Source organism: Gambusia affinis, linkage group LG10 (assembly GCF_019740435.1).
Source record: "Gambusia affinis linkage group LG10, SWU_Gaff_1.0, whole genome shotgun sequence".
Taxonomy (NCBI): domain Eukaryota; kingdom Metazoa; phylum Chordata; class Actinopteri; order Cyprinodontiformes; family Poeciliidae; genus Gambusia; species Gambusia affinis.
In genome coordinates, this window is record NC_057877.1 from 23,535,366 (window position 1) to 23,563,304 (window position 27,939).

General features: G+C 35.9%; 2 protein-coding genes across 2 annotated transcripts; both read right to left on the reverse strand.

Annotated features, from left to right (window-relative positions):
* Positions 1 to 157: 157 nt before the first annotated feature.
* Positions 158 to 27,872, reverse strand: LOC122838932 (receptor-type tyrosine-protein phosphatase C-like). The gene is made up of 8 exons (XM_044129980.1): positions 27,398 to 27,872; positions 2,710 to 2,823; positions 2,347 to 2,478; positions 2,087 to 2,227; positions 1,566 to 1,742; positions 536 to 741; positions 373 to 433; positions 158 to 258 (listed from the first exon to the last, which is right to left on the reverse strand). Exons 3-8 carry the CDS (start codon positions 2,444 to 2,446, stop codon positions 158 to 160), a joined length of 786 nt encoding a protein of 261 aa, XP_043985915.1. The 5' UTR covers positions 2,447 to 2,478; positions 2,710 to 2,823; positions 27,398 to 27,872.
* Positions 8,634 to 16,919, reverse strand: LOC122838933 (receptor-type tyrosine-protein phosphatase C-like). The gene is made up of 16 exons (XM_044129981.1): positions 16,815 to 16,919; positions 14,966 to 15,042; positions 13,842 to 13,999; positions 13,593 to 13,700; positions 13,402 to 13,425; positions 12,958 to 13,227; positions 12,629 to 12,862; positions 12,424 to 12,537; positions 12,074 to 12,205; positions 11,814 to 11,954; positions 11,288 to 11,464; positions 10,258 to 10,463; positions 10,095 to 10,155; positions 9,884 to 9,980; positions 9,748 to 9,782; positions 8,634 to 9,547 (listed from the first exon to the last, which is right to left on the reverse strand). The coding sequence occupies exons 1-16, from the start codon at positions 16,917 to 16,919 to the stop codon at positions 9,504 to 9,506; spliced, it is 1,983 nt and encodes a 660-aa protein (XP_043985916.1). The 3' UTR covers positions 8,634 to 9,503.
* Positions 27,873 to 27,939: the final 67 nt, after the last annotated feature.

Sequence of the window (27,939 nt, forward strand, 5' to 3'; positions counted from 1 at the left end):
TTTCACATATGACACATTAACTAAGAGCCTTTCATCAGAAACCTATAACATACGATTAGTTCCCTAAATGTTGCAAATTACCTAAAGACAATGAATGAAAATCTATCAAAATTAACAATGAAAATCAACAAACAGAAATATGGAAGATGAACAGGTTTTACTTCCTGGATATTCTCCTCTTCAGGATGAAGAGCGCAGCACAGAGGATGATGAAGTAAATGAGGAAGACCAAACTGCCAATGAGGGCTTTGTTGTTGTCTGTGTGAGACATTTATAACAGAGGTCAATCAGCCTTTAATACTGAAGTTACAGTGAGCAGAACTGAGTTTGGTCTTATTTATACTGATTGTTACTTATATAAACAACACGTACATCTGGTGTCAACCTGACTTCTCACAGGTGAGCTGGTAAAATGTCCGTTGAAAGTAAACACCTGTAATAACAGAATGCTTCTTGTTAGGATTCAAAACATCCAAATTAAGTTGAGTAATAAAATCAGAATGTATTCATGAAGCAGATCCTGGTTATTACAAACCTCCACTGTGTAAGATGTTGAGTAGCTCAGATCTTCAAATTGAAATTGACATTCTGTGTTGTCCTTTCTGCTACCAGGAACACCCTGAAGTTGTGCAAAGTATATTTTCTCTGGTCCATTAAAATCCATGTAATCTAATGAACATGTCACGTTGATCTTATTGTTCTCTGGAACTGTCACGACAACATTATGAGGTTGATCTGGTACTGAAAGAAGAAGAGAGAGGATAAATATCAGGACAAACACATCGAGAGAAAATCATTTCTTTCTATAAGAACCTTAAAAACAAACCAAAACATGAAAATGATTAAAAAAGAAAACTTGACCAGGTGAGTAAATGACCAAACACTGAACAAAAATTTTAAATATCTGACTTATTTTATCTTACTATGACACTGTAATGCAGATAGAGTTATGTTAATATCTGCAGTCCAAAATAAAAATAAATATTAAGACAACTCAACATTGCTACATTGTTTTTTGTTGTTTTACCAACCAGATTTGATTTATAAACATGGATTTCTCTATTATCCAGCACAAAGCCAGAGAGTCACACCAGCTTTGTGTTAAAGCTGGTGTGACTCTTCAGGGTTTGAGGTCATAAATGTGAATTTCTGGGTCTAAACTAACTTGTTATTATTACTTTCTCCACAGAACTTTACAGTGATGGAATATGTTGAGATGCATTTTGTGTTTTGAAAACAATATAACTTTTTTGCATGAATGGAAAACCAGATGAAAGAATAATGACTTTCAATACTGTAATAATTCAACTGGATTGCAATAAAACTGGTTTAAAAATTTGATCTGATGAAGGATTGACTGTGTGTCCCTGAACCTAAAAACTAAATTTATGATTTAATTTGTTAAAGAAGAGTTGCATTTCCTAACAGACAACATTTACTGTATTTACCTTTAGCCAAATGAAGCATAAAAACAAACACACAAATTCATATCAAGTTAATTTAAAACAATTAGTATTTGTAGATTATATTATTATTTCAAAAAACATATTTTCTTGGTTACTTACTTCCAAGTTTAGTCTTCTCTGTAACTTTTGTTCCTCTAAAATCCTTTTGTCCAGTGTAGATGTGATGAACTTCACAGTTGTAATACCTGAATGGTTTAATTCCACTGGTGAACTCACACATTCTTCTTTCAGGTTGATTAATAATTTTTCCATCAGTTTTAAAATATCTTCCATCACCTGTTTTGTGATTGGTTTGACAACAGCAGCTTGTTATAAAAGATCTTTATAATCATGAAAATTATTAATATGTTGAAACAGAGTTTGGTCTGTTTTTCATGTTAAACATTAAATAAAGAAACATTTACATTAAAATCATCCACAGGTCAGTAATAGTTCAGAGTCACGGCTTCACTGATCACATCTGGTTGTTTTACACTTTTTTATCTCCTCTTGTGTGAAAAAGCTGATAAATTTACTAATTTTCCATTAATTTTTTTTTAAATAGTTGTGCTAATCCAAATTTATTGACATTATTTAATGTAAATATAATATGGAAGACTAAATCTATTCATTTGACTTGCCTTTCTGTTGCTGACAGCTGCAGTGATAAGAAAGCTCATCCAGTTTTTTGAGAACATCTTGACAATTATCACTCTTCGTTTCCCAGTTCAGCTTAATGGAAGTATTGGTTGTACTGATCTCCAGTTTCTCCACTGTAAAATCTGTTGCAATAAAACACAAAAACAATAAATAATGTCCTGATAATGATTTTCTCTCCATGTTGTGTTAGTATAATAACTTTGTTCTTATTTCCAGTGAAATGCAGTAAATACCAACTCACCACAGTCGATGTTGAACTGGACAGGTGGAAGTGTCTTATTTATGGAGACATTGTTCATCTTGATGTCACCAGTACAGCTGTAGTCTGTGAACGGCTTCATGTCAGAAAGTTCAACAGATTCATCGTTGATTCCTGAAGAAACACAAACATTAAGACATTTCTGCAACATTTGCTGTCTGAATATTGACACTGATCAGCTGTTTGCTTCATTCTTTACATTTTTTACAGATGAACACAAAATAAAAACTGAGTTAGTTTACAAAGACAACGTGAATCATTTTGATAAAAAAAAACCCCCCATATTATTTCAAGTCATTTCAAATATATATTAAAGTAATAATCTGAGTTTCTCACAGCTTTTACCTGAACATTTATACTCAACACTGAGGTCTTTAAAGCGTGGAGGTATCTTTGCTTCTATCTTTGCAGGGAGTTTTGTGGGTGTAATCTGAATTATGTTCTCTGGATCAATGAACCCTGGAGAAGAAGAAAGAAATTTTAATATTTTTTCTATAGAAAATTAGATTTATAGTTCTAGTTCTATATAACTATGTAGTAGCAGGAATTAATTCAGAGTGACATCAGGTAGACGTTTATGCAGTTTTCTAGAAGGAATCCAAAAACTGAATGTGAGCAAATGTCTTCACAAGCAGGTTTGAAACAACACGATCCATTGATGAACTCTGCAGGCCGAACCTGTTTTGATTGTAACAGAAATATCCATAAGGACCAGAGGATTTTATAAAACCATTTTCTGAAACAAATATCTGTCTCACAGATCGGTTCTGCTCGCTGTTCACAGCACAAAAGAGGCATATGATGCAAAACTATACAGTTTTTTCTGCTTAAAACCAACAATGAAACTAAAGGAAATGGAGAAAACAATAAAAAGAAGAGACAATAATTATGAGACGCTATGATCATAAAGCATTTAAGAAGGAGTTTTTTTTTTTGCTTCTTACATTGTTCTTTGATAAATATCCAGTCCTTGTTAGCAGTACAAGTATTTATCACTTTACACCAAGGTCAAAGTTGAACAAGTTTCAACTCTGAACCGAGCCCAGCAAACTTTTCCCAGAGCTGAGCTCACCGGCCGGCTGCTTTCCAACATGAAAGGCAGATCAGTTCTCATTTAAAACAAAAACAAAAGAGTAAAGATCAAATCAAATTCGACTCATTCCAGTTGTTGAAGTTTTAATTTCAGCTCTGCTGCAGAGGATTTCTCTACCACTAATACCAGTCAGTTTGACTCTGAGTTAATATTCAGTGCGCAGATTAAGAGGTTTGAAAAATCTCCAAAGTTGAATTTTCTTTGGAGAAAGAAAAAGTGACTTTTCCTCTAACTGAATCTTCCTCTTCAGTAAAATCTATGGTGTATTTACCATCAGTAAAATCTGTCGTTTTTATCAGGAAACCAGACTGGATCCTTACGAGCCGGTAAAGCAACAATTTTACCATCACATGAAGATGTTTTGAAATATTTAATCTCAAACAACTGGAGGTATAGCTGGAAAAATAATCTAACATTTTTATTCACAACAAAGAGAATTTCTTAATAAGCAGGGACAAAAACTGAAAAAGCAAAACAATAATAAATGTGTGTTTAAAAAATCGTTAGGTTTTAAAACACTTGGAATCTGAAACAGCTGAATCAACATTATGATTAAAATTTGAGTTAGATGAACTGTTTGATTCTCAGAAATGACAAAGTCCAACATCTAAAATCTGATCCATAATAAAACTTCACTAAAGTCCTATAGAATAAAGAATAAAAGTCCAAGCTGTTGTGGAAGCGCTCCTACTGATGTTTAGCTAAGTGAGATGCTGTATTACTAACAATAATAATAATTTAAAAAATACATATTAGCTACTATTAAGGATGTGAACTTTTCTAATATTTTAAATTCCTCCTCTCATACCTTTTCTTTTATGAAAACATATTTTTTAAAATTATTTTCAGGCATATGTTAGTTGTCATCTTGGAGTAATACAGCACAAAATAATTATAATATTTGACATCTGTCTTTAGATTGACATCATATTTATTACTTTGGCAAAGTTATGACTGACACTGAGAAAAGCATTCTTGAAAATCTTCCAAAGTATTAGAAATAAACAATAAACTAACAAGAATACTTTTACATTTTTCAAATATATAACATTCTTTAAAGACAAGAGTTGTTTAAAACTTTATTTTATTTTTCTTAACATAGCAATAGTGAATAGACCTGTTATTCTGTAAATTACCCAGATTATTAACATTATTAAAGACTATTATTAAATATTAATAAAGGCAATCACATCGCATTGATTTTTACAGATAGACATTTAATTACTTACCCAGGACCGGAGCATTTACAGCCCATATCAGCAAGATAACACCACTGAGAGCTGCCATGTCCAGGAGCATCAACTGTCTACCTATGAAACTAATGCAAAATATTTTTATTCCATCAGCCCCCAGAACTAATCTTACACGCAGGATCAAACTTTAAGCTTTTTTTGTTGCATGGCATGATACAGGAAAAGAAGAAAACCACATCTAGAGCACAGATCGAAAAAAAAAAAAAAAGCGTTAATGAGTTTTGCAGTTTGGTCTGGGTTTGCAGATATCTGTAACTTTCTGCATCGTTGTGGTTCATGCTGCACAGTTAAAAGAAAGGCTAGAACCAGGAGTGACTTTATTATTGGAGATGTTTTTGAAATGATTAATGTAGCTGATTATTATTATTATTATTTATATTTAAAACATTATGTTTGATCTGCAGAGCTGTGGTTATCTGATGGGTGCAGCTACGTCAGAAATGCACCCAGATTAACGGTTCGCTGAAATAATTTTCCGCTGTGGTTCGCTGAAATAATTTTGCAAATTTGAATAAAGTGAGTGATGCAATATTTTTAATTTGTCTAATACAAAACGATGTAAACATTATATATTAAAACATATTGCCTTTTTTGCAAGGATAAAGAGTAACTAGAAAATTCCTGAAGAAATTTAACTGGGGCCTGCCAAAGTGTGCCCATCAGTTTGGACCCAGCGTTCTGATGCTAAAAATTAGCATCAATGCTAAAGAAAGCTGCAATGTAATCAATAGAATGTGGAGAATCACAAGAATGTTAAGTAAGCTGGACGTGCAACATTCAGTATGATAAAGTAAGTGTATTAGCTAAAATGAGCAAATATGCTAATGTAAGCATAAATACTTTCAGTAGCATGTGGGGTATCATTAGAATGTTTACTGTCATTTACTTACTCCATTAGGTATACTAAACATGGCTAATAACTAAGTCTGAAAAATAGGTAATAGCTTATTTAAGCTAAAAGGCTAATGCTAATGAACTGCCTTGCTGCGCACAGGTTTTGTCCACGTGCCCTAAAATGCTCTCACTTTCTTTCATGAACATATTTGTGTGTTCAGCTTTAGGTTTACAATTTTATGTCACATTTAACCCTCCTGTTATGTTCGTTTCTAATGTGAAGGAAAAATTAATTAACAACGTTTAATTACTTTGAATGTAAACTTTATGATGTTTTTGCACTCTGTTGCAGCTCAGCAGGAAATATGCTCTTCTAACCATATAATAAGTTAAGAACTGGGTGTTCAGCGGTTAGAGATGTTAGACATGGCCGAGGTGATAAAACAATTTTGTAGAAGTTCTGTTACTAGTATCTGTTCAGTCACTTGCAGAGAGACCTTTTTGGAGAAAAACATATTTGGACACAGAAAGAAAGAAGACGTTATCTACTATGTTTCGTTAGATAAACCTAAAAGGGCAATAAACACAGAGCATATGTCCAAAGTTGAGCTGTGAATGTGTATGAAACCCTGCTCAACTGAAACTCACAGATAAGTGACTTGTAGATTTTTGCCTGACACTTGAACCAGGGGGTGGTGGTTACGTAATGTGCGATGTATGTATCCTATGTAGATGAGGGGAAGTTCAGCCCCAAGCCAGAACTCATCTGATTCTCACGGAGGTGTGAATTTTGTATGTTTTCTCCATTTGCAGATGTTGATTAAAGCTGTGTTTGATCTGTCCTAAAGCTGAAGTTTGGTCTCGAATTTTGTGCAACTTAACCCTGAAGTACAGCTAAATTGTTCGTGGGTCAATTTGACCCGGGGAGTGTTTAACCATGCTATAGTGTCATAAATCAAAAAATTCCTCCAAAACATTTTTGTATCTGATTATTATCTCCAATACTAAACATTTCAATCAATATTTGTGCAATGATGTTTTTTTTATTTCTCACAAATTAAGAATCAATGAAAACAACCAACTCATTTAGACATAAAAAAATGAATTTACATTTATTTTATGTCCGCTGAAAAAAACCTAGACACAAAAAAACTATAATTTCCTTAAAACTGATCTTTGGTCATTTTATTTATGCTACTTTTTTTTTTTTCATGGGTGACCTTTATAATTGAATTTGAGACACACATAGTGTTCAAGGTCAAATTGATCGGCTGATTAAAATCAAGATAAATGAGTCTTACAGAGAGTATTTATGTTTTTCTCCACTTCTACTGAGTTTCCACTCAGTGTGGGTGGAGTTTGTCTGGGAACAGAAAAGATTCCTGTCAAAAGTTGAATGAACACCTGCTTTCTCGCAGTTTCCTAGTGAAGTAAAGAGAATAGTGAGAAAGTGGACTTGTGTGTGTGTTGTGTGTGTGTGTGTGTGTTGTGTGTGCGTGTGCGTGCGTGTGTGTGTGTGCGTGTGTGTGTGTTGTGTGTGTGTGTGTTGCGTGTGTGTGTGTGTGGTGTGTGTGTGTGTGTGGTGAAATATGGTTCATAGCTGCAAGGAAACATATAGAATTGGACTTTTTTTATTATTTTTTCCAGTTTAACTTGACTTCCGGGTCAAATTGACCCGAACAGTATGTATGTAAAAAGTAGACATAGGGGGTGATTGCAAATGTATAAAATGAATAAATTTTCAATTTATATGTCGAGTGTATCTATTAAGACAAATAGAAAAAGTTTCATGCAAAAAAATTCTTCCAACTATTTTTTTTTTAAATGTTAAACTTTAAAACGGGTCAATTTGACCCGCAACATAACAGGAGGGTTAAGTGATCATTTGTGAGAATAATTTTTTTTTCCAGCCACATTTTATCTTCCTTCCAGGTTTTAATAATGAAACATGAAGACAATTTTTCTATTTTCAGTAATTTACTTAGATTTTGATTTTAAAAAATCCAAGTGGGGATTTGCTTCATGTTTTTGATTTGGAGAATATACAACATAAGAACGAATAAAATAAAATAACGATTAACAAACTCTCATAACTTAAAATCTGAAAGGTTGAACTTTTCAAGAATTCTAAACAAACATAACCAGAAAAGTACATTGCTTTTAAACTTCATTAAACTTAGGCTACCTTTTACTGTATCTGTCTGTAGCACTGAACTTGAAAGATCAAAATAATCGATCGCAGATCACTAGTTCTTGTTTTCCCTTGTAGTTGTCTAAAATAGTTTTATAACCACTAGACGTGAAGCACTTCAAGTGCGAGTGCTGCAGCAAACACCAGCAGTGAGATTTGCTGAATGACGTTGTCTGGTTGACGGATCAGTTCTTTCTGTCTATGAAAACGATGAGCACAGCAAAGCAGTAAGCTGCAAATAATGCCAAAGTGACAACAAACCTTATTATAAACATACATTTATTGTGTGATGATATGACATCCTGCCTATTGTTTTGAATTAACAAACACACACAATTCTGATCATTGACAAAATAGATTAGCATTCAGAAAGTGACACAAAGTTTACCAGGGTGTTGTGACAAGAAGGGGTGAAGATGGTGAGGCGACTTTCATCATCTGACTGCTACAATGAGAACTAATTCAAACCAAACAGGTCGCTTTAATTGGCAGGAGCAAGGACTTAAAAATGAAAGAGCAGATAAGGGAAAATTATAATCTCAGAAGTAAAGGCTGAACTAATTATGGAAAGGCAACAACATCAAAAATATATTAAAAGTATAATCCAAAGGACCACGACTGTTTATGATGAGCATAACAGTTTACATTTTGCATATTATTTAACAGATGAACATTAATTAACACTTTGCAGATGACACATTAACTGAGACCCAATCATCAATAATTTATTGCATTAGATTATTTCCCCAAATGTTGTCAATTACCCATAGAAATGAGAACACCAGCTTTATTTTCCTTAATGAAAGTTTATTGACATATCCATAAAGGTACAAAATAAGATAAACATTATGAAGGACAAGGAAAGGTTTACTATATATAAAGTGAAAATCACAAAAACAACTTATTTACCACTCTTTCTGGCTTATTTTCCTAGATCTTATTGTTTCACATCAGCTTCATTGAGTTCTTTGTCTTGACTCGTCATTTGGGTCAACTTTGATCGGTTAATCATTTTGGAACAGAGTCAATCTGGACTTATCAGACCACTTGAAATGTTCAAACCTCATGCTAAAACAAAGCCTATTTTCAAATTATAATGTGATAACTGGTTTTCTTTTTCATTTACTCTTCCAGATGACACCAACCAAGATCCATATAAAAACAAGCAATAAAAATAAAAATGGATTGACAACAAATAAGTAAAAACATGTGGCACATGACATCTCACTATCAAAGCAGAAACCTAAAAAAAGAAGCAATTAAGATATAAAATAACTTTTGTCGGCTTTAGATATGAATTCAGCGGTTTTCTCAAAGCTACACTGCAGGTTTTATCCAAGTGCCCTGAAATGCTCTCACTTTCTGTCATGAACATGTTTGTGAGTTCAGCTGTGGGTTTACAATTTTATGTCACTTTTAAGTGATCATTTGTGTGAATAATTTTTTTCCAGCCACATTTTATCTTCTTTCCAGATTTTAATATTGCATGAAACATGAAGACAACTTTTGTATTTTCAGTAATTTACTTAGATTTTGATTTTAAAAAATCCAAGTGGTGATTTGATTCACTTTTTTGATTTAGAGAATATAAACATAAGAACGAATAAAATAAAATACAAAGAACTGAAAAGTCCAACCAATCATGTCTGGGATTCAGGGAGGACAGTTACTGTACCATCGGCTGCAGTATTCAAGATTTAAATTTCTAAGACATAATGAAATAAAAACTTTAAATGTTTTCTTGATCTGCAGCTCCATCAGATCTTCATCAGTCGCCTTCATTGTGTTTGCGTGGTGGCATGTTAGTATAGACTGTAACAAGAAATGGAGAAGAAAATGCAGGAAAACCTTGTCAGGAATTTTTCCATTTGACTTTGAGCTAATATAAAACAATCTAAAACATGTTATGAATTCCAGGAAATCTAACAGACATCATGTGGTGATTTAACTAAACTCTTAGATTAAACATGCTGTTTGTTATCTTCATGTGATTCTGCCGGAAATTTACTCACTGACTGTCGAGAAGAGCTTCTGTTCTTCATTAACACTGGAGAAAATCAATCAAGTCAGAAGATTAATTTTAGAAAACATGATTTAATTAACAATGAAAATCAACAAACAGAAATATGGAAGATGAACAGGTTTTACTTCCTGGATTTTCTCCTCTTCAGGATGAAGAACGCAGCACAGAGGATGATGAAGATAATGAGGAAGACCAAACTGCCAATGGGGGCTTTGTTGTTGTCTGTGTGAGACATTTATAACAGAGGTCAATCAGCCTTTAATACTGAAGTTACAGTGAGCAGAACTGAGTTTGGTCTTATTTATACTGATTGTTACTTATATAAACAACACGTACATCTGGTGTCAACCCGACTTCTCACAGGTGAGCTGGTAAAATGTCCGTTGAAAGTAAACACCTATAATAACAGAATGTTTCTTGTTAGGATTCAAAACATCCAAATTAAGTTGAGTAATAAAATCAGAATTTCATCATGAAGCAGATCCTGGTTATTACAAACCTCCACTGTGTAAGATGTTGAGTAGCTCAGATCTTCAAATTGAAATTTACATTCTGTGTTCTCCTTACTGCTGCCAGGAACACCCTGAAGTTGTGCAAAGTATATTTTCTCTGGTCCATTAAAATCCATGTAATCTAATGAACATGTCACGTTGATCTTATTGTTCTCTGGAACTGTCACGACAACGTCATGAGGTTGATCTGGTACTGAAAGAAGAAGAGAGAGGATAAATATCAGGACAAACACATCGAGAGGAAAATCTTTTCTTTCTATGAGAACCTTTAAAACAAACCAAAACATGAAAATGACTAAAATAACATGACCAGGTTAGTAAATGACCAAACACTGAACAAAAATTTAAATATCTGACTTATTTTATCTTACTATGACACTGTAATGCAGATAGAGTTATGTTAATATTTTATCTGCAGTTCAAAATAATAATAAATATTAAGACAACTCAACATTGCTACATTGTTTTTTGTTGTTTTACCAACCAGATTTGATTTATAAACATGGATTTCTCTATTATCCAGCACAAAGCCAGAGAGTCACACCAGCTTTGTGTTAAAGCTGGTGTGACTCTTCAGGGTTTGAGATCATAGAGATAAATTTCTGGGTCTAAACTAACTTGTTATTATTATTCTCTCCACAGAACTTTACAGTGATGGAATATGTTGAGATGCATTTTGTGTTTTGAAAACAATATAACTTTTTTCATGAATGGAAAACCAGATGAAAGAATAATGACTTTCAATACTGTAATAATTCAACTGGATTGCAATAAAACTGGTTTAAAAATTTGATCTGATGAAGGATTGACTGTGTGTCCCTGAACCTAAAAACTAAATTTATGATTTAATTTGTTAAAGAAGAGTTGCATTTCCTAACAGACAACATTTACTGTATTTACCCTTAGCCAAACGAAACATAAAAACAAACACACAAATTCATATCAAGTTAATTTAAAATAATTAGTATTTGTAGATTATATTATTATTTCAAAAAACATATTTTCTTGGTTACTTACTTCCAGGTTTAGTCTTCTCTTCAATGTTTGCTTTTTCAAAATCCTTTTGTCCAGTGTAGATGTGACGAACTTCACACTTGTAATTCCTGAATGGTTTAATTCCACTGGTGAACTCACACATTCTTCCTTCAGTTTGATAAAAAAATTTTTCCTCAATTGTAAAATATCTTCCATCACCTGTTTTGTGATTGGTTTGACAACAGCAGCTTGTTATAAAAGATCTTTATAACCATGAAAATTATTAATATGTTGAAACAGAGTTTGGTCTGTTTTTCATGTTAAACATTAAATAAAGAAACATTTACATTAAAATCATCCACAGGTCAGTAATAGTTCAGAGTCACGGCTTCACTGATCACATCTGGTTGTTTTACACATTTTTATCTCCTCTTGTGTAAAAAAGCTGATAAATTTTCAAATTTTCCATTAATTTGTTGTTTTTTTTAATAGTTGTGCTAATCCAAATGTATTGACATTATTTAATGTAAATATAATATGGAAGACTAAATCTATTCATTTGACTTGCCTTTCTGTTGCTGACAGCTGCAGTGATAAGAAAGCTCATCCAGTTTATTGAGAACATCTTGACAATTATCACTCTTCGTTTCCCAGTTCAGCTTAATGGAAGTATTGGTTGTACTGATCTCCAGTTTCTCCACTGTAAAATCTGTTGCAATAAAACACAAAAACAATAAATAATGTCCTGATAATGATTTTCTCTCCATGTTGTGTTAGTATAATAACTTTGTTCTTATTTCCAGTGAAGTGCAGTAAATACCAACTCACCACAGTCGATGTTGAACTGGACAGGTGGAAGTGTCTTATTTATGGAGACATTGTTCATCTTGATGTCACCAGTACAGCTGTAGTCTGTGAACGGCTTCATGTCAGAAAGTTCAACAGATTCATTGTGGATTCCTGAAGAAACACAAACATTATGACATTTCTGCAACATTTGCTGTCTGAATATTGACACTGATCAGCTGTTTGCTTCATTCTTTACATTTTGACACAATTTACAAAGAGAAAATGTTAAAACATTTTGGAAAATACTTATAATGTATTGTTAAGGCAGAATCTGTAGTTTTCTACTCTAAATTGTTTTTAAATTGTTTTTCCATAGATGTAGTTTTTACCTGAACATTTATACTCAACACTGAAATCTTTACAGCTTGAAGGGAACTCTGGTTCTATCTTTGCAGGAAGTTTAGTAGGTTTAGTCTGATTTATGACTTCTGGATCAATAAAATCTGAAAAATAAAAAAGCACAAATTAATGTAACTAATATCACATCCACAGATTTGATAATTATATTAATTATTAATATGTTTTTGTTCATACCAACACTGAAGTTTTCAGAGATGGTAAATGTGTCTTTTGAGCAGTTTTCTGTAGGGAACTTCAAAACTAAATCTGAACACATTTTGTCATAAGTACGTTTGAAACGATATGATCCATTGTTGTTCATGTCTTCAATGAAAATGTTGTTTTTTGATAGTAAAAAGTTGATGTTCCAACCACTTTGGTAACAGAAATATCCAGGATTGCAGGAAATGCTTTTAATTTCTTGTTCAGCTGAAACACAGAAACAATATTTGTCTCAGTTCTACACAGAATCTCATTTCAGTCAATAATAAAAGTAAAGATAAAATATGAAACATTTTACTCACTCAGTCCAGTTGTTTTTGTTGTTTTATTTTCTGTTTTGTCACAGAATATTTCTGTACCACTGAGATCCCTAAATGTGACATTTAGCTCATATTCGGTGCACGGCTTCAGACTTGTGATGTTATGAGTTGAGGTTTCATTGGAGATGAGAAAAATCTCTTCCCTTTCAATTGGACCTCTCTTCTCAGCAACAGATACGATGTAGTTACCAGGAGTAGAAATTGTCATCTTTATCTTTAGACCAAACTCGACATTATCAACACTGTAGGAACCTGCAAAGCAACAGTTTTACATCTGAGCTCAAATAAAACCAAACTTAAAGTTTTTATGTCAAGCTGTTAGAATAAAATTAAAAAAGCAAAACCAATTCTTTTGATATTATATAATCTCAGAAAAAAGAGCACCTTTAATAAACAATTGTTTATAACCTTAAATCTGATACTCACAATTTCGATCTTTTTCGGGTTCAGCTGCAAGAGGGAAACATGAAAAAAAGTTAAAAACTGAAACAGATTCTTAAACCATCTTAAATCTACAGTTACCTGATTTCTGTCTTGGCAGACCTACAGTCTGTAATCCATAGTCTGTATCTTAACAAACTTGTTAAAGACCAAAATTAAATACTTAAAGTTCCAACCTGTGGTGGGAGTCATGGTTGTGTTTGGCTGAGGTGAGAGAGTTGTCTGAGAAGATGACTGGTTGGTGGTTGAAGTCTCATTTGAGATGCTTGGAGGTGAGGTATTGACTGCAGGTTGGAGAGCATGCGGAGGTCACCATCAAGCTGAAGAAATCCACTACCAGGTTTCTTACCTGCTACGATTCTTAAAGGACAACTAATTTTATCATTCAAAAACTAAAAACCATAAACTAAAGCTGAATACATTACCAGTTGTTTTGGTTGAAGAGATTGGAGGATTTGTGGTGGTGGATAGAGAGGTGAGTGTAAGAGTGTTAGAGGACATCAGACAGAAGGGCCAAAGGAAGAGGAAGAGGTGCGCCCAGTTTCGAAAGACAGAAAAGCCAGCAGCTGGTCTTCCCAGTGCACTAGGCCGGTGTGCAAGGAGCACAAAAAATTTGTGATCATTTGTGAGGCATGCAAAAATTGAGATGGCAGTTTGTGTTCTACTAATGTGTTCAGTTGTGTTTTATTTTGTTTGGTCACATTTCACCAGTTTACAGTTGTTCAACCACAGATAAAGTTCAGTTCAATAGCTGTTATCTGTTATCAGGATTTATGTGTATGTGTGATAAAATGACAAATGTGTTGCAAGTATTAAATAAATAGCTGTTTGGCCCCATTCACTGCTAAAGTAATTACTTGAAACTTTTTTTATAGTATTAAGACATTTAATTTTAAATTACACTTGGATGACCCATGTATAGTAATATAAAAAATATTTTTGTTCATAAAGTAGGAAATAAGACCACAACAAGGCGGAAACATTTAAAAAGTCGAGAAGAGAAATAAAATTGTTTAACCATTTTAAATTGAACATTTCTGCTCTCTGTTACTTCAGCCAACCTGAAATCCAACATCTAAAGTGTAATCCATAAAAAAACTTTACTGAAGTCCTTTAAAGTAAAAAAAAAAAAAATGCAAAGCTTCAAAGCGCTCTAAGTGGCGCTCAGCCCGTAACGGGAAGTGATGCATCAAAACATTTATTTTTTTCTTAACTGCGACTCTAAACTTAACTGAATTATATAAACGTTTTTGCACAAGCAAAGTTGTATCTGATTCTGATGAATATATTTTTAAAAAACTTTACAGAGAAATTTTAGAAAAACTTATTATAGAGTACTAAGAGTAAAAACTAACAATGAACTGACAATAATAATTTATAAATTATACTTTAAGGACAAACGTCGTTTTAAAACCTTTATTTTACATTCTCTACCATTGCAACATTATGCAATTTTACCAATTTTACATTTATAACTTTACTCAAATCCATGTTATTTTCTTCTTGTAACACATATTTGGTTATTATGTTACAGTTAAATATTACTTACCCTGGACCAGGGCGTTTACGGCCCATATCAGCAAGATAACGCCACTCAGACCTGCCATATCCAGGAGCATCAACTGTCTTAGTAACACAAACGATGCAAACTATCTGATTCCATCAGGACCTGGGAGCTGGTCTGAGCTGCAGAACCAAACTTTTACCTTTTCTTTTGCAACACATAGAGCAGGAAGTTGAAAATCACACTCACAGACCACACAGCTCTAAAAATGTGTCCTAATAAATTATACAGTTTGTTCTGGGCTTGAAGATATTTGTGAATTTTTGCATTGTTGTATCTTTGCTCTGCAGTTAAGAGAAAATAAATAAAACCTGGTAAATAACTTCATAATAATAAATGTTCTTGGACCAAACTGTGTAGCTGGCGGTTATTAGGACTGTTATTTTCTAAATATGTGTAAAAACATGTCATGATTGTGTGAATTTACTTCATGTGCAGTGCTGTGGTTAGCTGACAATGAGTGCAGACATGTCAGAAACATATCCTGGATTTACCGAACAGAGAGCACAGAGGTAGAGGTCTGTGATGTGGTGAAAGAAGAGCTCAAAGCTGCTGTTGCATGTTCTAGAAGCAAAATCATTTAGAGGAAATTAGCAGCTTGGTTTGCATGCTGCATGTATAAATATAGTGATGTTCAAGCATCAACTATAAAACGACCTAGAAATGTGCTTTATTTATGTATTTATTGGGATGTCTGTTTTTAATAAACAGTGGTTTCAAACAAATGGGTTGAATATCAATCCATTTGCAACAGAACGATAAGTAATGCTGTCCTGTATAGCAGAGGACAGGATATCTATATTGATTAAATTTAGTGTTATTCTTTTTTTTGACATGTTTTATCTGAATTTGACTTTGATTTCAGGTCTTGAGCTTTTTATCTAAAGATAAATGCACCATTAGACCCAGAAGAAGTCTAACGTTCCTTTAATTCATGAACTAGCCTTTGACTTCACTACATTAAGAACTGAAATTCATTTCAGCGATTCAGGCATTTAAAGTTTCAAGGTTTTATGGCCTGATGCCGAAGTACCTCCTAAAGTTACACACAGCTGAGTAGATCCTCAGTTTGAGAAACAAAAACTCATCATTCAGTTTCTCCTGATACAGCAAGTAAATGTTATGACTTAACAATAAAACCAATACCGAGTTTAGACAATTAATTTATTTACATAACTTTATTTCTTATGTTAAACATTAAATCAAGAAAATATTTCCAATAAAATCATCCACAGGTCAGTAATAGTTTGGAGTCACAACTTTTCTGATCACATCTGGTTATTTTACAGATCTTTACTTCCTCACGTCATTGATGCATAAACGGTAAGAGTGATGGATTCACAAATCTTCCATTTATAGGTTAATGTAGTGAGTGATAAGAATATAAAATACAAAGTTTTCTGAACATGCTGTTTTTTGTGTGGTTTCGTAACACTGATCTCTCCAAATAGATCTCATGTTGCCACCTGCATCATTTGTTTTGACTCGATATAAAAGATAAAGTCCAGGTAGGATGTCTGGAGGAGGCTCAGAAACGCATTTCTTATAAAAGGTAAAAGGTCAAATCTGAGGTGTTTATGTTGTATCTAAATGAAGTGAGTGTCTGATGTGTGCAGCACAGGTTTGGTACTGACTGTATGACAATTACAAAGCATCCTTAACTGCATGGACAAAAAACAATCAATCTTTAACTCAAAACCAGTTTTCTTTTATTTCTGCCATTCTCTTAATTACTGCTGATTTGTTAGTGTTTGTTTCAGGTCATTAGCTCCATGCTGCCTTCTCCCTCTCACCCTGCAGCCCATCCTGCATGTACTTTCCACCCCAAACTAACCCATCCCTCTGGGTCCTCAAATTCCCTCTTGGCCAGCGAACAGTGGGGGTGGGCACTGGCTCTTTCACTGTAATGAACTCCACAGAGACTCCAGTTCAGATTCATCACGGAAAAAATTGCTCCCATGGAGCCCTCAACTCAGTGAAAACAAACAAAAGTAAATATATGGAATTAAACACAAGTTGTTTGGGTTTTCACGCCATCTGTGTGCTCTGCCCCTCCCACAGTTTATCCCTCTGCAGGATGGCTGTCTCTCCATTTCAACATTTAGAACAAAGTTTGTTTCTGATCTATTTTTCTTTACCTTTTTGTTTGTCATCAGCTCCATGTTCATGCATCCGTAAGTCCCTCTTGTGGTGAGAACTCCTTACTGCACCAAGACTGAGTGACTTAAACATCCAGGTGACAAAGGAAACTGAACAAATGAACATGTGTGGTAATGTTACCTACAGTTACGCAACAAGCCACAGCTGACTAAATCAATAAAATATTTAATATATATATATAAATATCAAGATTAGTATCTTGATATTTTTATTTATTTATTTTTTAGGAAAACTGCATTTTAAAGCATTATTTTCTGGAAAAAAAGTCAACTTTTTTCTGCTTCTTTATGGACCTATTAAGCTGAAAAAGGGCTCACCTGTCACTGCAAAACAGTCAGATGCCATGTTTAAAGCTTAAAGTATTAAGATGAGGTCACATTTCACAGCTCATAACTGGCAGATACCACATGATGCCAGGTGGTTGGATGAATCATTCAACATGTTCTCGGGGCATTTATGTGAGAAATGCCTTGAGAAGATGTTTCCTCTTACTGAGGAAACCCAGCACATGTGTTGAACTGTGGCTCAGCTTTCAGTCATGCAAAAGTATTTAAACTCCTTAAACTTGTTTAGGGTTTGCTCTGTAATTTTCTCACTTTACAATGATATCCCTCTTTTTTTTTATTAGTGTTTAAGCCCTGCTGTATAATGGTAAATCAGGAAGTGGAAGGAAAATAATACATGATCAAAGGGTTTTTCAAAGAAACAAATATCATATTCAGCCTCTTTACTCTGATACACCTAAATAAAATCCAGCGTAACTAACCGCCACCTGATAAATTATAAAATTAATGACAAGAAAACTTGAAACATTTACTGTTCACAGATGTTCTTCGCCTAATCTGATTGAGCTTTGAGTCATGTCGCTTAACAAATTGAAATAAATGTAATCTCATAACCGACAAAAGATTTGCAGCTTTTTTTGCAGTAAAAAAGATATTTTTCACATGTTGGTCTGTCACATAAAATGCTACACATAGAATCGATTTCAAGCTGAATTGAAATTGATCCAACACCAAGACCATGTTTCCTTTAAACGTCTTCACAATTGTGTATAAATTCACATGTATCCATTGTGTTATGATCTCCTTTTAAATTTGAGAATGTTTACTTTTGAATACAGAGAAAGAGGCGCATTCCTATAAATAAATACTGTAATGCTACAAGCATTGTGTAAAAGTGTAGGTTTGGGGAAAAAGAAGTTTATCAGGTGTCTCAGGTGATTTCTGAGGAAGAATGAGGCCATTCCAAGGGACATCCTCTTAGAATTATTTATTTTACTCCCCTCTGCTTGTTTGTTTTGTTTTTAGAAACCAGGAATATCAATATTTTTTTTCACATTTGAAATAGCTCGTGGGGTATGCCTGACGGTGGCAGCTCCGGCTTCAAACATATTAGTTTGCCGGGAGATGAGAATCACCAGGGACGGTCTCCAAACACGTGCGGGAACCGGCAGCGCACTGCTGCACATCATTTGAAGGCTGCTATTGTTTGAACTTCAGTAACTTTAAGCAGGTTAAAGTCATATTTAGAATGAAACACTTGTCTTGTAGGCCTGCTCGGTTTTCAGGTTAGAATATTTGTCAGCGGCTGCTCTCTGGGGACAGCGTTGTGAGGTTCAGGTAGAGGAAGACGATCCCTGCAGTCATTTATCAGTGGGAAGCTACAACCAGCAGGCCACAACTGGCGTCACTCATCACCGCCGCTGCTTACACACCAACACATATACAGGCACGCACACACAAACACACAGAGCAGCGGTGTAATGAGTGACTCCTGCTCTGCACGTCCTTAATCTGCAACCACCAGGCCGGCACGGAGGGGGTACGGCAAAGAACAAGAAGCCTTCAGTGAGCTGAGCCAAAATAAAAAGCCAAGTGGCTCACTAAACCCGTCAGGGGCTTTTAAAAGGCACGCACTGCCTCTCTCTTGTCCACCCAGCAGGGCTACGGGGGCTTTATAAAACTCAACCCCACAAAACTTAACTCGGAAGCATCAGCTCAGCCTTCCGGAGCAGGCCTTTCCAGAAACTATAAACTATTGGGAACAAATGTCGTCTTCGACATGTTCAAAAGAAACCTGATCCTCACTGAGACGGTTTTATTAGAGCAGCGGATGCGCACACACTGCAAGACACATTTCAGCTTCTTCACTTCCTATGAGACTATAAATGCTTCCATCTCTTCCCCTTCTGTGTTAACCAATCAGCAGTCAACCTGCAAACCACGGCCAAAATGCGCTCAGAGGCTAGAAGCAAAGATCATCTGTATTTTTACCACAACTGACCTCAGGCTTAGTTCTTTACTGTCGTTTAATATGCAAACACACTTTGACAGTTTTAGGTAAAGAGAAGTTGGTTTGGAAAGCACCGCTCACACAGAAAGTAGTTCCAAATGATTCTTAGAAAAATTAAGAAATAAAGAAGAAATTAAATAAAAGAAAAATATAAAAAAAGCTGTAGAAAAAAAACCCCAAAGGCAAACAACAAAAAAAGAAACTTAATGTTGCCTCCCTGTGTTTGGTTCTGGTGGTGGGAACATTAAATGAACAGTCCTCTGGTAGGTTGGCAGGCCACAAAACCCTGATTTTGAAAGAAAAACATAAAATTTACATTGTCTGTTTTTTCCCTTTTCATGCTCAACAATAAACTAAAGATTGAATAAGAGCAGGATATCAGTTACTGGTATCCTGCAACAACTGGGCCCCGGACTCCATCGTCATAATTAAAACTTTATCACGTCTTCTGTCAAAGTCCAACTTTTTAAAAATACATCAAGGAGATTTTAAAAGATCTTACATTGCATCCATTTGCCAGACATTGAAAAAGCATTTCTCTTACTGTCCTTCAACACATGTGCTGAGCTCCAATAAAATAAGCACTCTGGCCATAAACTCACCAAGAGCTGTACCCAAATAACCACTTCTGTCTGCTTAACTTAAACAGGCCCTGAAGAGGAACTCCTAAAGATGAAGGGAAAAGATCTTACCTCTGCCATGAAATGCTTAGCTGGAACTAAATGCATGAAGATTATCCATCAATCCGTCCATTATCTACATCTGTTTATCTTTGCAGGGTCATATTTCCAATGGTCATTGGGTGAGAGGCAGAGTGAGCCCTGGGCAGGTCGCTAGTCCATCACAAGGCAACAAAGAGACAGACTGAACAACCAATCACACATACATTCATACCTAAGGACAACAGAGAGCCTAATTAACCTGACAGTCATGTTTCTGGACTGTGGGAAGAAGCTGAAGTACCAGGAGAGAACTTTCACATATACTGGGAGAACATGCAAACACCATGCAGAAAGACCCCAGGTCAGGAGTCAAACCCAGGACCTGCTTCATGCTTATATGAACATTATCTATTTTTTTTTTATGTTTCTGACAGCAACATGCACAAGTATTCATACCTTAAACATTTAACCACAATCCATCACATATTTCATGGTATTTTATGCTCTGACCCTTGATGCATTCCTGCCTCAAAACACCTGAATCAAATGAATGAATCAAATCAGGCCTCTGCCAATCTCCATGGCAATGTGAAGAGATAATTCAATAATTTGATTCGGTTGTGTTGAAGCATCTTAAAGTTCAACTCAAAGACTAGAGTTGGAGCCCCACACATTAAGTTAAGTCAGGTTTATTCGTATAGCACCTTAAAGCAACAAGGCAGTTAAAAATATGCCCCGCCATAAAAACATAATAGAACAAAACATGTTGCAAATAGTTGGGAAGTGGAATTTTTTATTATTATTATTATTTTAAACAAGCAAATCTTTGAAAAGTGTGGCATTCGTTTGCACAGAAACACCTTTTCAACCAAATGCTCATTTCTTCATCACATTAGTCAGCAGAATAGCATCTGAAAACTAGAATTTAAACTCAAGAGAAACATTTGTATCTCACCTCATAAATAGATTCTGACCCATTAAAATGGTTGCAGTTATTAAATTTAAGCCATTTGAGGAGTCGAGCTGAACATGCAGAGAAGGAAAGCTCCGTGGGATGGTCACTGTGAAGAGTTTCCATGTTCCCACTGACACTTTCCACCTGCAGTCAGGTCCCCTGCTTTCATACCCTGCCATCTGTATTGTCTCTAAGGGTATGGAAACAAAATGTCCTCTCAAAAGTCTGATTTATTGGAAGGATTTTTTAAAAGAGACACAAGGAGCTGGCTGAGTTTCTGTCAGCACATCCTAAATAAGTCTGGGGTGTCAACTTTAAGAAGCAGTTAGAAAATGAGACTTAAGACAAGGCTTTGTCTGATAAAATAAAGGTAGTGAGTGCTAAGAGCTGCACAAAAAGACAGGCAAGGAGCCAGACACACTTTTTCATAGTTCAAAAAAAAAAAAAAGAAAGAGGATAAAATAAAAACTTGGATCATCGTGAAATGCCGTCTGTTCTGGATATAATCAATAGCAAAAGAAGAATCCAGTTCAGGGCTGTCTCTCATATTTCAATCCCTGCTCTTCTGTGATCAATAAAAGTGAGCTGAAATCAAAGCGAGCCCTCTTTACTATTGTCTATTCAACGTTAGCAGACAAAGACTGAGGAGCCTTTGATCGCCCTGTCTGCAGGGCCCACAGCTAAACACAGACCCCATCCTCCCACTCCCACCCACCACCTCCAGGTGAGCGCCTTGTCTGGATGTCAGTGTGTGTTTACGGGAGAGCCGAAATGTTTTTTGTACGCGTACATGAGCGCACACAAAACAACAAAAGGCGTTTCTGTTTTGGAAGAATCACACAGAGATGATGTACAGCGAGGTGGTGCTGTCAGATGAAGGGTCATCACAGGACTTTGTGGACAGTGTCTCCGACTGTCCTTCTCCTGTTGGGTCGTATTTATGTTTTCTGTGAATGATTGTCGTCTTTTGTTGTTTTTCTCTGTTTCTGTCTCTTCGTGATTTTTTATCCTGTTCTCATCTTCATTCTGTTTTGCTGTTTCTGACCTTTCTTTATCTTGTCCTTGTCTCTTCAGACTGTCCTCCTCACATAATTGATTTTCTTATTTTTTCATTTATATGTCCCATTAGTTTAGCTCTTCTCTGGTCACTCTTTTGCTCCATGTAAGAGGGTTTTTTTTTGTCTTCTGTCTTCTTCTGTTTCTTTTCATCTTTTCCCAGTCTTCTGGTGTCTTTTTCTGTCTTAATTGTGTTCTTTTATCTTTTGGATTTAATGTTTTGTCTCCAGTCTCATCTTGCTCAGATTTGTCTTTTCCTGTTCTTTAAATCGTGCCCTTTTCTTTCTGTTTGATCTTTCCTGTCCTTCCTTCTGAAGTTAGTGATCTTGTCTTTTTATCTTTTTTTTCTTAACTGTTTGCTCTTTGCTTTTTTTCTGTCTTTTAATTCAATTAAATTCAATTTAAAAACTATTCATCCTCTTTTGGGGCAACTAAAGGAGGCCCCTTGTATTCTTGCATTCTGATACTCCATTTGCTTTTGTGTTTTTTCCTCCACTATTGGGGGAAATTTGGTTCTCTACCCCTCAGGTTGATCTTTCACGTTTTTTAAAAACTGCTTGGTTATTCTTTCAACCCAATTGCTGGACTGATGCTGTTGGGACAGAAACAAAAGAAAAACCTATTTGATTTCTAAACTCAACTAGCTTTTCTGCGTACTCTTTCTAGTTGAAGGATTTATTCAGAGCATGTGCATATAAAGGAAATCCATGGATACCTGAGAGGATAAAACAGGAACAGGAAGCTGATTTAAAACACCCGCCTATTTCTCTAAGCATGAAAATGATCAGTTTTCTTACTTTTCGGTCTTAAAACTTACCACATTTGTTCATGGAAACTCATTTTGAACACACTTCCACACACAGTTAGACACATATGTACTTTTCATCCTTCTTCTGTGCAGCTCTGTGAGGATTAGGCTCTCTATGACAGGCTGAACAGCAGATGTTAGTCCATTTAATCCATTGGGTTTGGTTGAAAACCTGAGCCAGTGCTGCTTGAAGCTTCAACCCAGTACTATCAAATAAACCCAAATTCATCCATTAATTAGTTTATTTTTCTGTCCTCTCTTCTGGTGTCCATAACTGCATTCTGTTTAACTCATCTGCTCCTGGTTCTCTCCAGTTTTCTGAAGATCCTGGCTCAGCATATTTGTCTTTCACCTTACGGGCATTTGCCAAGATATTTTATCAGTCATCATTCATCATTTACTCGTCATTTGTCTGAGAATGTAACATTTTGGTTATTTTTGCTCCCGTGAAATCTTTCACTTATCATTCTGTCCTCTCCTTTTCCCTATTTGTCCTCCTCTGTCTTCTATCTTTTTCTTCCCTCCTCTCCTGTTTTGTCTCCTATGTTTTCCCTCCCTGTGTGTTCCTTTTCCTCACACGCCTGCCTCTGTCTTGTTGTCTTGTCCTCTTCCATCTTTCCTTGCCTTGTCCTCGTCTTTTCTCTTCTCCGCTGCTCTTCTGCGTTGCTTGTTCTCTGACAGCAGACAGGAAACTCCAAAGCAGCAGGACCCCTCCGACTCTCAACATGCACCTTGTTTATGAGTCCTAAACGACAGACAGCCCCGCTGGAGCCTCCCATGTTAGAGGAGGGGGGCCGAGGATCCGTTTGCTTTCAACCAAGACACGATCTCCTGCTGACAGCCCGTGCCAACATGCTGAAGACGGCTTATTATATCAAGGTGCTCCAAAGTGAGCAGGTGCAGATTACAGCTGATTCTCTCTCCATTGGGCCACATGAGTGCATGACTGTAGTGAGGAGGCAAAAATTATGTGGAGACATAATCACGCTTACTGATGAAATCCCTACTGAATGTTTCCGATTACAGGATTTTCAGCATGTAAATCTAATGCATCGTAATTTTGCAAAAGAAACAGAAAAATGTCACCAGAGATTGATTGCATTCGGTATTTTAATGTCTAACTTTGCAATGAATTCAAATTAGATTCAAATTGTCATTCACACAACTCTTTGCTCCTGACTGCATCACCACTTTTGTAATGTGTGAATCTCTAAGTTAGGCTACTTCAAATACCCTTGATGGTTAACAAACAGTAATGATACATGGTGACACGATCAGGATTTCCGGGTTCCAATCTGCTCACAACAGAAGCTTTCTAGAGTTAAATAAACATAAAGTAATATTTTGAACAACATATTTTGCAGGTTGTTCAGGCCGTCACCAAAATGAATACTAAAAGTATTGCACAGTTTCTATGGATTTTTAACACTATTTACATAATATTTGTGTACTTATATTTAATTAAAAAATTTATTATCTCATTGTAGATAAGAAATCAATATTTATTCATTCTTACTCTTACTTGTGTCTTAACACTGGGTTGCACTTATGTTTGTTTTTACATAGTTTATGGTTTGTGGTAAAATGCAGACAGGATCTTCCACGGTTTCCAATCCCACTTCAAAGATTCAATTAACAAGTTTAACAGATTCTCCCAACTGAACTGTGAATCTGTGCAGCTCCTCCAGAGTTACCATTGGACACTCCTCTGATGAATGCTTGTTTTCAGTTTAGCAGAAGTAACACAAACCTCAGGGGTATATCATTTAATAGATAGGGGATATTCTCTTCACAAAAGGGGCATAGAAACTAAAAAGGAATCATCAGCACTGACAAAAAGCAGAAATAATAGCTGCAATTTTGCTATAATTATTTTTTCTATCACTACTAAGCAGCTTTTTTTTTTTTGCTATTTGTGGCTCTTGTCTCTTTTTATCAGCTTTTTAAAAAAGGCCTCCATGTCACCTTCCTCAACATATTTTTCAGACTGCCCCCAGGTGGCAGTAAAAAATACAACAGCTTTCTGAAGCCCTGAATAGCACAAGAGCAGTTCAGGCACAGACCCTCAGGTACAGCCTTCATCTTCCTGTAAAATATAGTCGAGTCTGTGCTGTGGATGTCTCTGTTCATTGTGGACAACAGCAGGTTTTTTTTAGACTCCACTAGAATTATGTTGTGTTTTTGTGCAAAATGTTCTGGAAAGAAAGACGAATTGACAGTTAAAGGTACTGAACTAAAATATGGAACAATATGAAATGTAAATAATCCCACGGAATAGGATTTGTTCAAGAATTTGAACCTGGCATCTTTTTAATTTGGAAGATGGAATTATATAGGGTTCTAAATCCTGCAGTGTTTTTTTTTAAAGCTGTGACTTTAGAGCAGTGCTGTCCAAAGTATTTGCTCTTGGGGCCAAAATTGTCAAACTAAGAGAAACAAAGGGCCACATTTGTTTCTTAGTTAAAACTGAAAAGTAAATCTGAAAACATTTGTTGTTTTTATTTCTTCTACAATATGCTAAATTCACAATATTTTAATAGGGCTGTCTACTTTTAAAAACTCTGTAAATTATTGTTGAGCCAAAATATACAGAGTTGCTTTATTAAATGATAGGTATGTATTTTCGAAAACGTTTTGGGGTTCATTGTTCTCATTTTACACTGGGTAGTATTTGCAGTTTTTATCAAAGTGCAATCAGTGAATATAAAAACATTGTGGATAAAAAAAACAATAATTTGTCTCAAACCTAAAAAATGTTTAAATGATTTTATTTGTCTGTAAAAATGTCTCCCTATATTTGTGAACTGAGGGGCCAAACAAAATCCTCCAGAGGGCCACATACTTGGCTTCACTTTGGACATCCTTGCTCTACAGAGTATTCTGACATCGGAGTGCTGGAATATGCAGCTTCATGTGCATCGCCGTAGAGAGTTGTGCAGATCAGCAATTAACATTTGTTGTGAATGTCTAAATTAGGAACACAATTTACTTTTAACATTAAAAAGTTTAAAAAGATGTGTGTTAATTTAAATTTAAACACATCTTCTAAACTCATAAACTCAGTAAAATTCAGTTTAAATCTGCTCTGTATTTCCTGCAGTTCCCTTTATGACTGTAACTGATTTTATTCTGCACAGCTGCAGATGAGCTCAGTATATTTTTAAATGCACACTGCTGCTGATGCTGATGGTGATGACAGATCTGCCAGAGGCTGCTTTTGTGTCCCATTCCATCCCTGCATTTCCACAAAACTCTTAATTACTGCTCTTGTTTATGCTCTGTCTCAGAGACCAGAAAAAGGGTAAGTCTCCCACTTTTCAACAGCGTTTTCTCACCAGTCATCCAGCTCGTTTGCTTCTTGGTTTCTGGCTTGCTAATGTGCCACATTTCGGTGCGAGCGCTTTCTTTCAGGCTGCTTGTTAAACGTTGCTGAGACGAGAACATGGACGGACAGAAAGCCAAATTGAGTGGAAAAGGTTGAACTGTGAAAAATTGCACCAAAAAAAGTCACAAACTACTTTTTTAGAAAGTTAACAAAGCACAAAGGAAGAATGATTTTATATTTATTTACATGGAGTGAAACTAATAAACACAGAGGTGTTATTCAGATGCCTCAAAATTAATAGACATTGTGAACTTTTTAACATTGTGGTGTCGTGTCGTTGTAGATGTTGGGCGCAGAATAAGAATCATATGCATTTATGCAAAGTGAACAAACATGAGGCTTGAAGTGTGTTTTGTGAATTTGCTTAAAGGCCAATATTAGCATACAGCGACAGGCAGAAAGAGTCCTGACTTCAGCTCAAAATCCCCAGGCCGCAGCAGGCTCTCCGGAGCCAGTCAATCACCACACACCTCTGAAATGAACCAAGGCAGGCGTGATTTGGACCTTTCAAGCCCAGGGGTGAAAGGTTACAACCTTTCTGCTACAAACTCGCAGCATTTGTTGCAGTGAAGCTTTGTGAGCAAAAAGAAAAAACAAAAAACAAAAAGAAGATGAAAAGTTGGGAGTTTAGATGCAAAGCAAGTTTTCTTCTCTCTGTACGCCTAACCTTTAAGCCGGGTGTCCCCCCGTGACTCCTGGGTTCCTGATTAGTTTACAGTATCCTCCCAAATCAGCATAATAAAGCGTGTGATGAGGCTGATAAGATCTAACAGGCTGCTCTTGTTTACCCTGCTGCAGCACCAGCTCCTTCCCTGCATGTGTGTGTGTCTGACCCTGAGGCACCGAGTCACTTGATGCGGATTGCACACACACCCACAGAAAGCCCCCCACTGGTAGAAATCCTGGTTGTGCTGCTGCATCTCAGCGGAGGCCGGGAATCCACATCCCCTTTAGGCTACTCCTGGGGTGCAGTTATTCCACGCACACCAAAAACAAGCCCACATGCATGTGCAAATGCACACTCAGACACAAACTATATCTTAATGAGAGAAGGAGATGGCACTAAGAAGGCGACAGCAGAATGAAACCTACTCACCAAGGACTGACCTGTGGTTCAGGGGCGGCAGCAGCTCAGCGGGGAGCTCATCTCCCAGCACTGATCAGAGGGCTGCACCGCCGAGGCTGCTCACGCTGACGGCGCTGCAGAAACCGACTGATTAAACGCCACCGTCGCCTCAGCTCTGCTGCTATATGGAAAGAAAAGCTTCCACTCTTTTATATCTTTTTTTTTCACTCACTGTTTGTTTGTCAGTCTCCTTTGTTTTCTTTGTCCTCTGCTGAGACAGCAGTGCCGGTGGATTGGAACAGTGAGCGTGAGGGATTTGTGCGTAATTAGCTGAAACGCTCACCCAAGCAAACACAAAAAGTTAGATTTTAAACTTTTTGAACTGTACGCCTTTTCGACGTTATTTCACTGACACTCTGCTTCACTTCCAAGATCAAAACCTTCCCTCGCTGAGGAAATATATTTTATATGAGTCTTTGGAGTATGCGGACAGCAAAACAGCGCTGCCAACTTGCACGTCCTATTAGCAAGTTGTGCAAAGTTCAAATTGAACCGCGTGTGTGCGCAGAAAT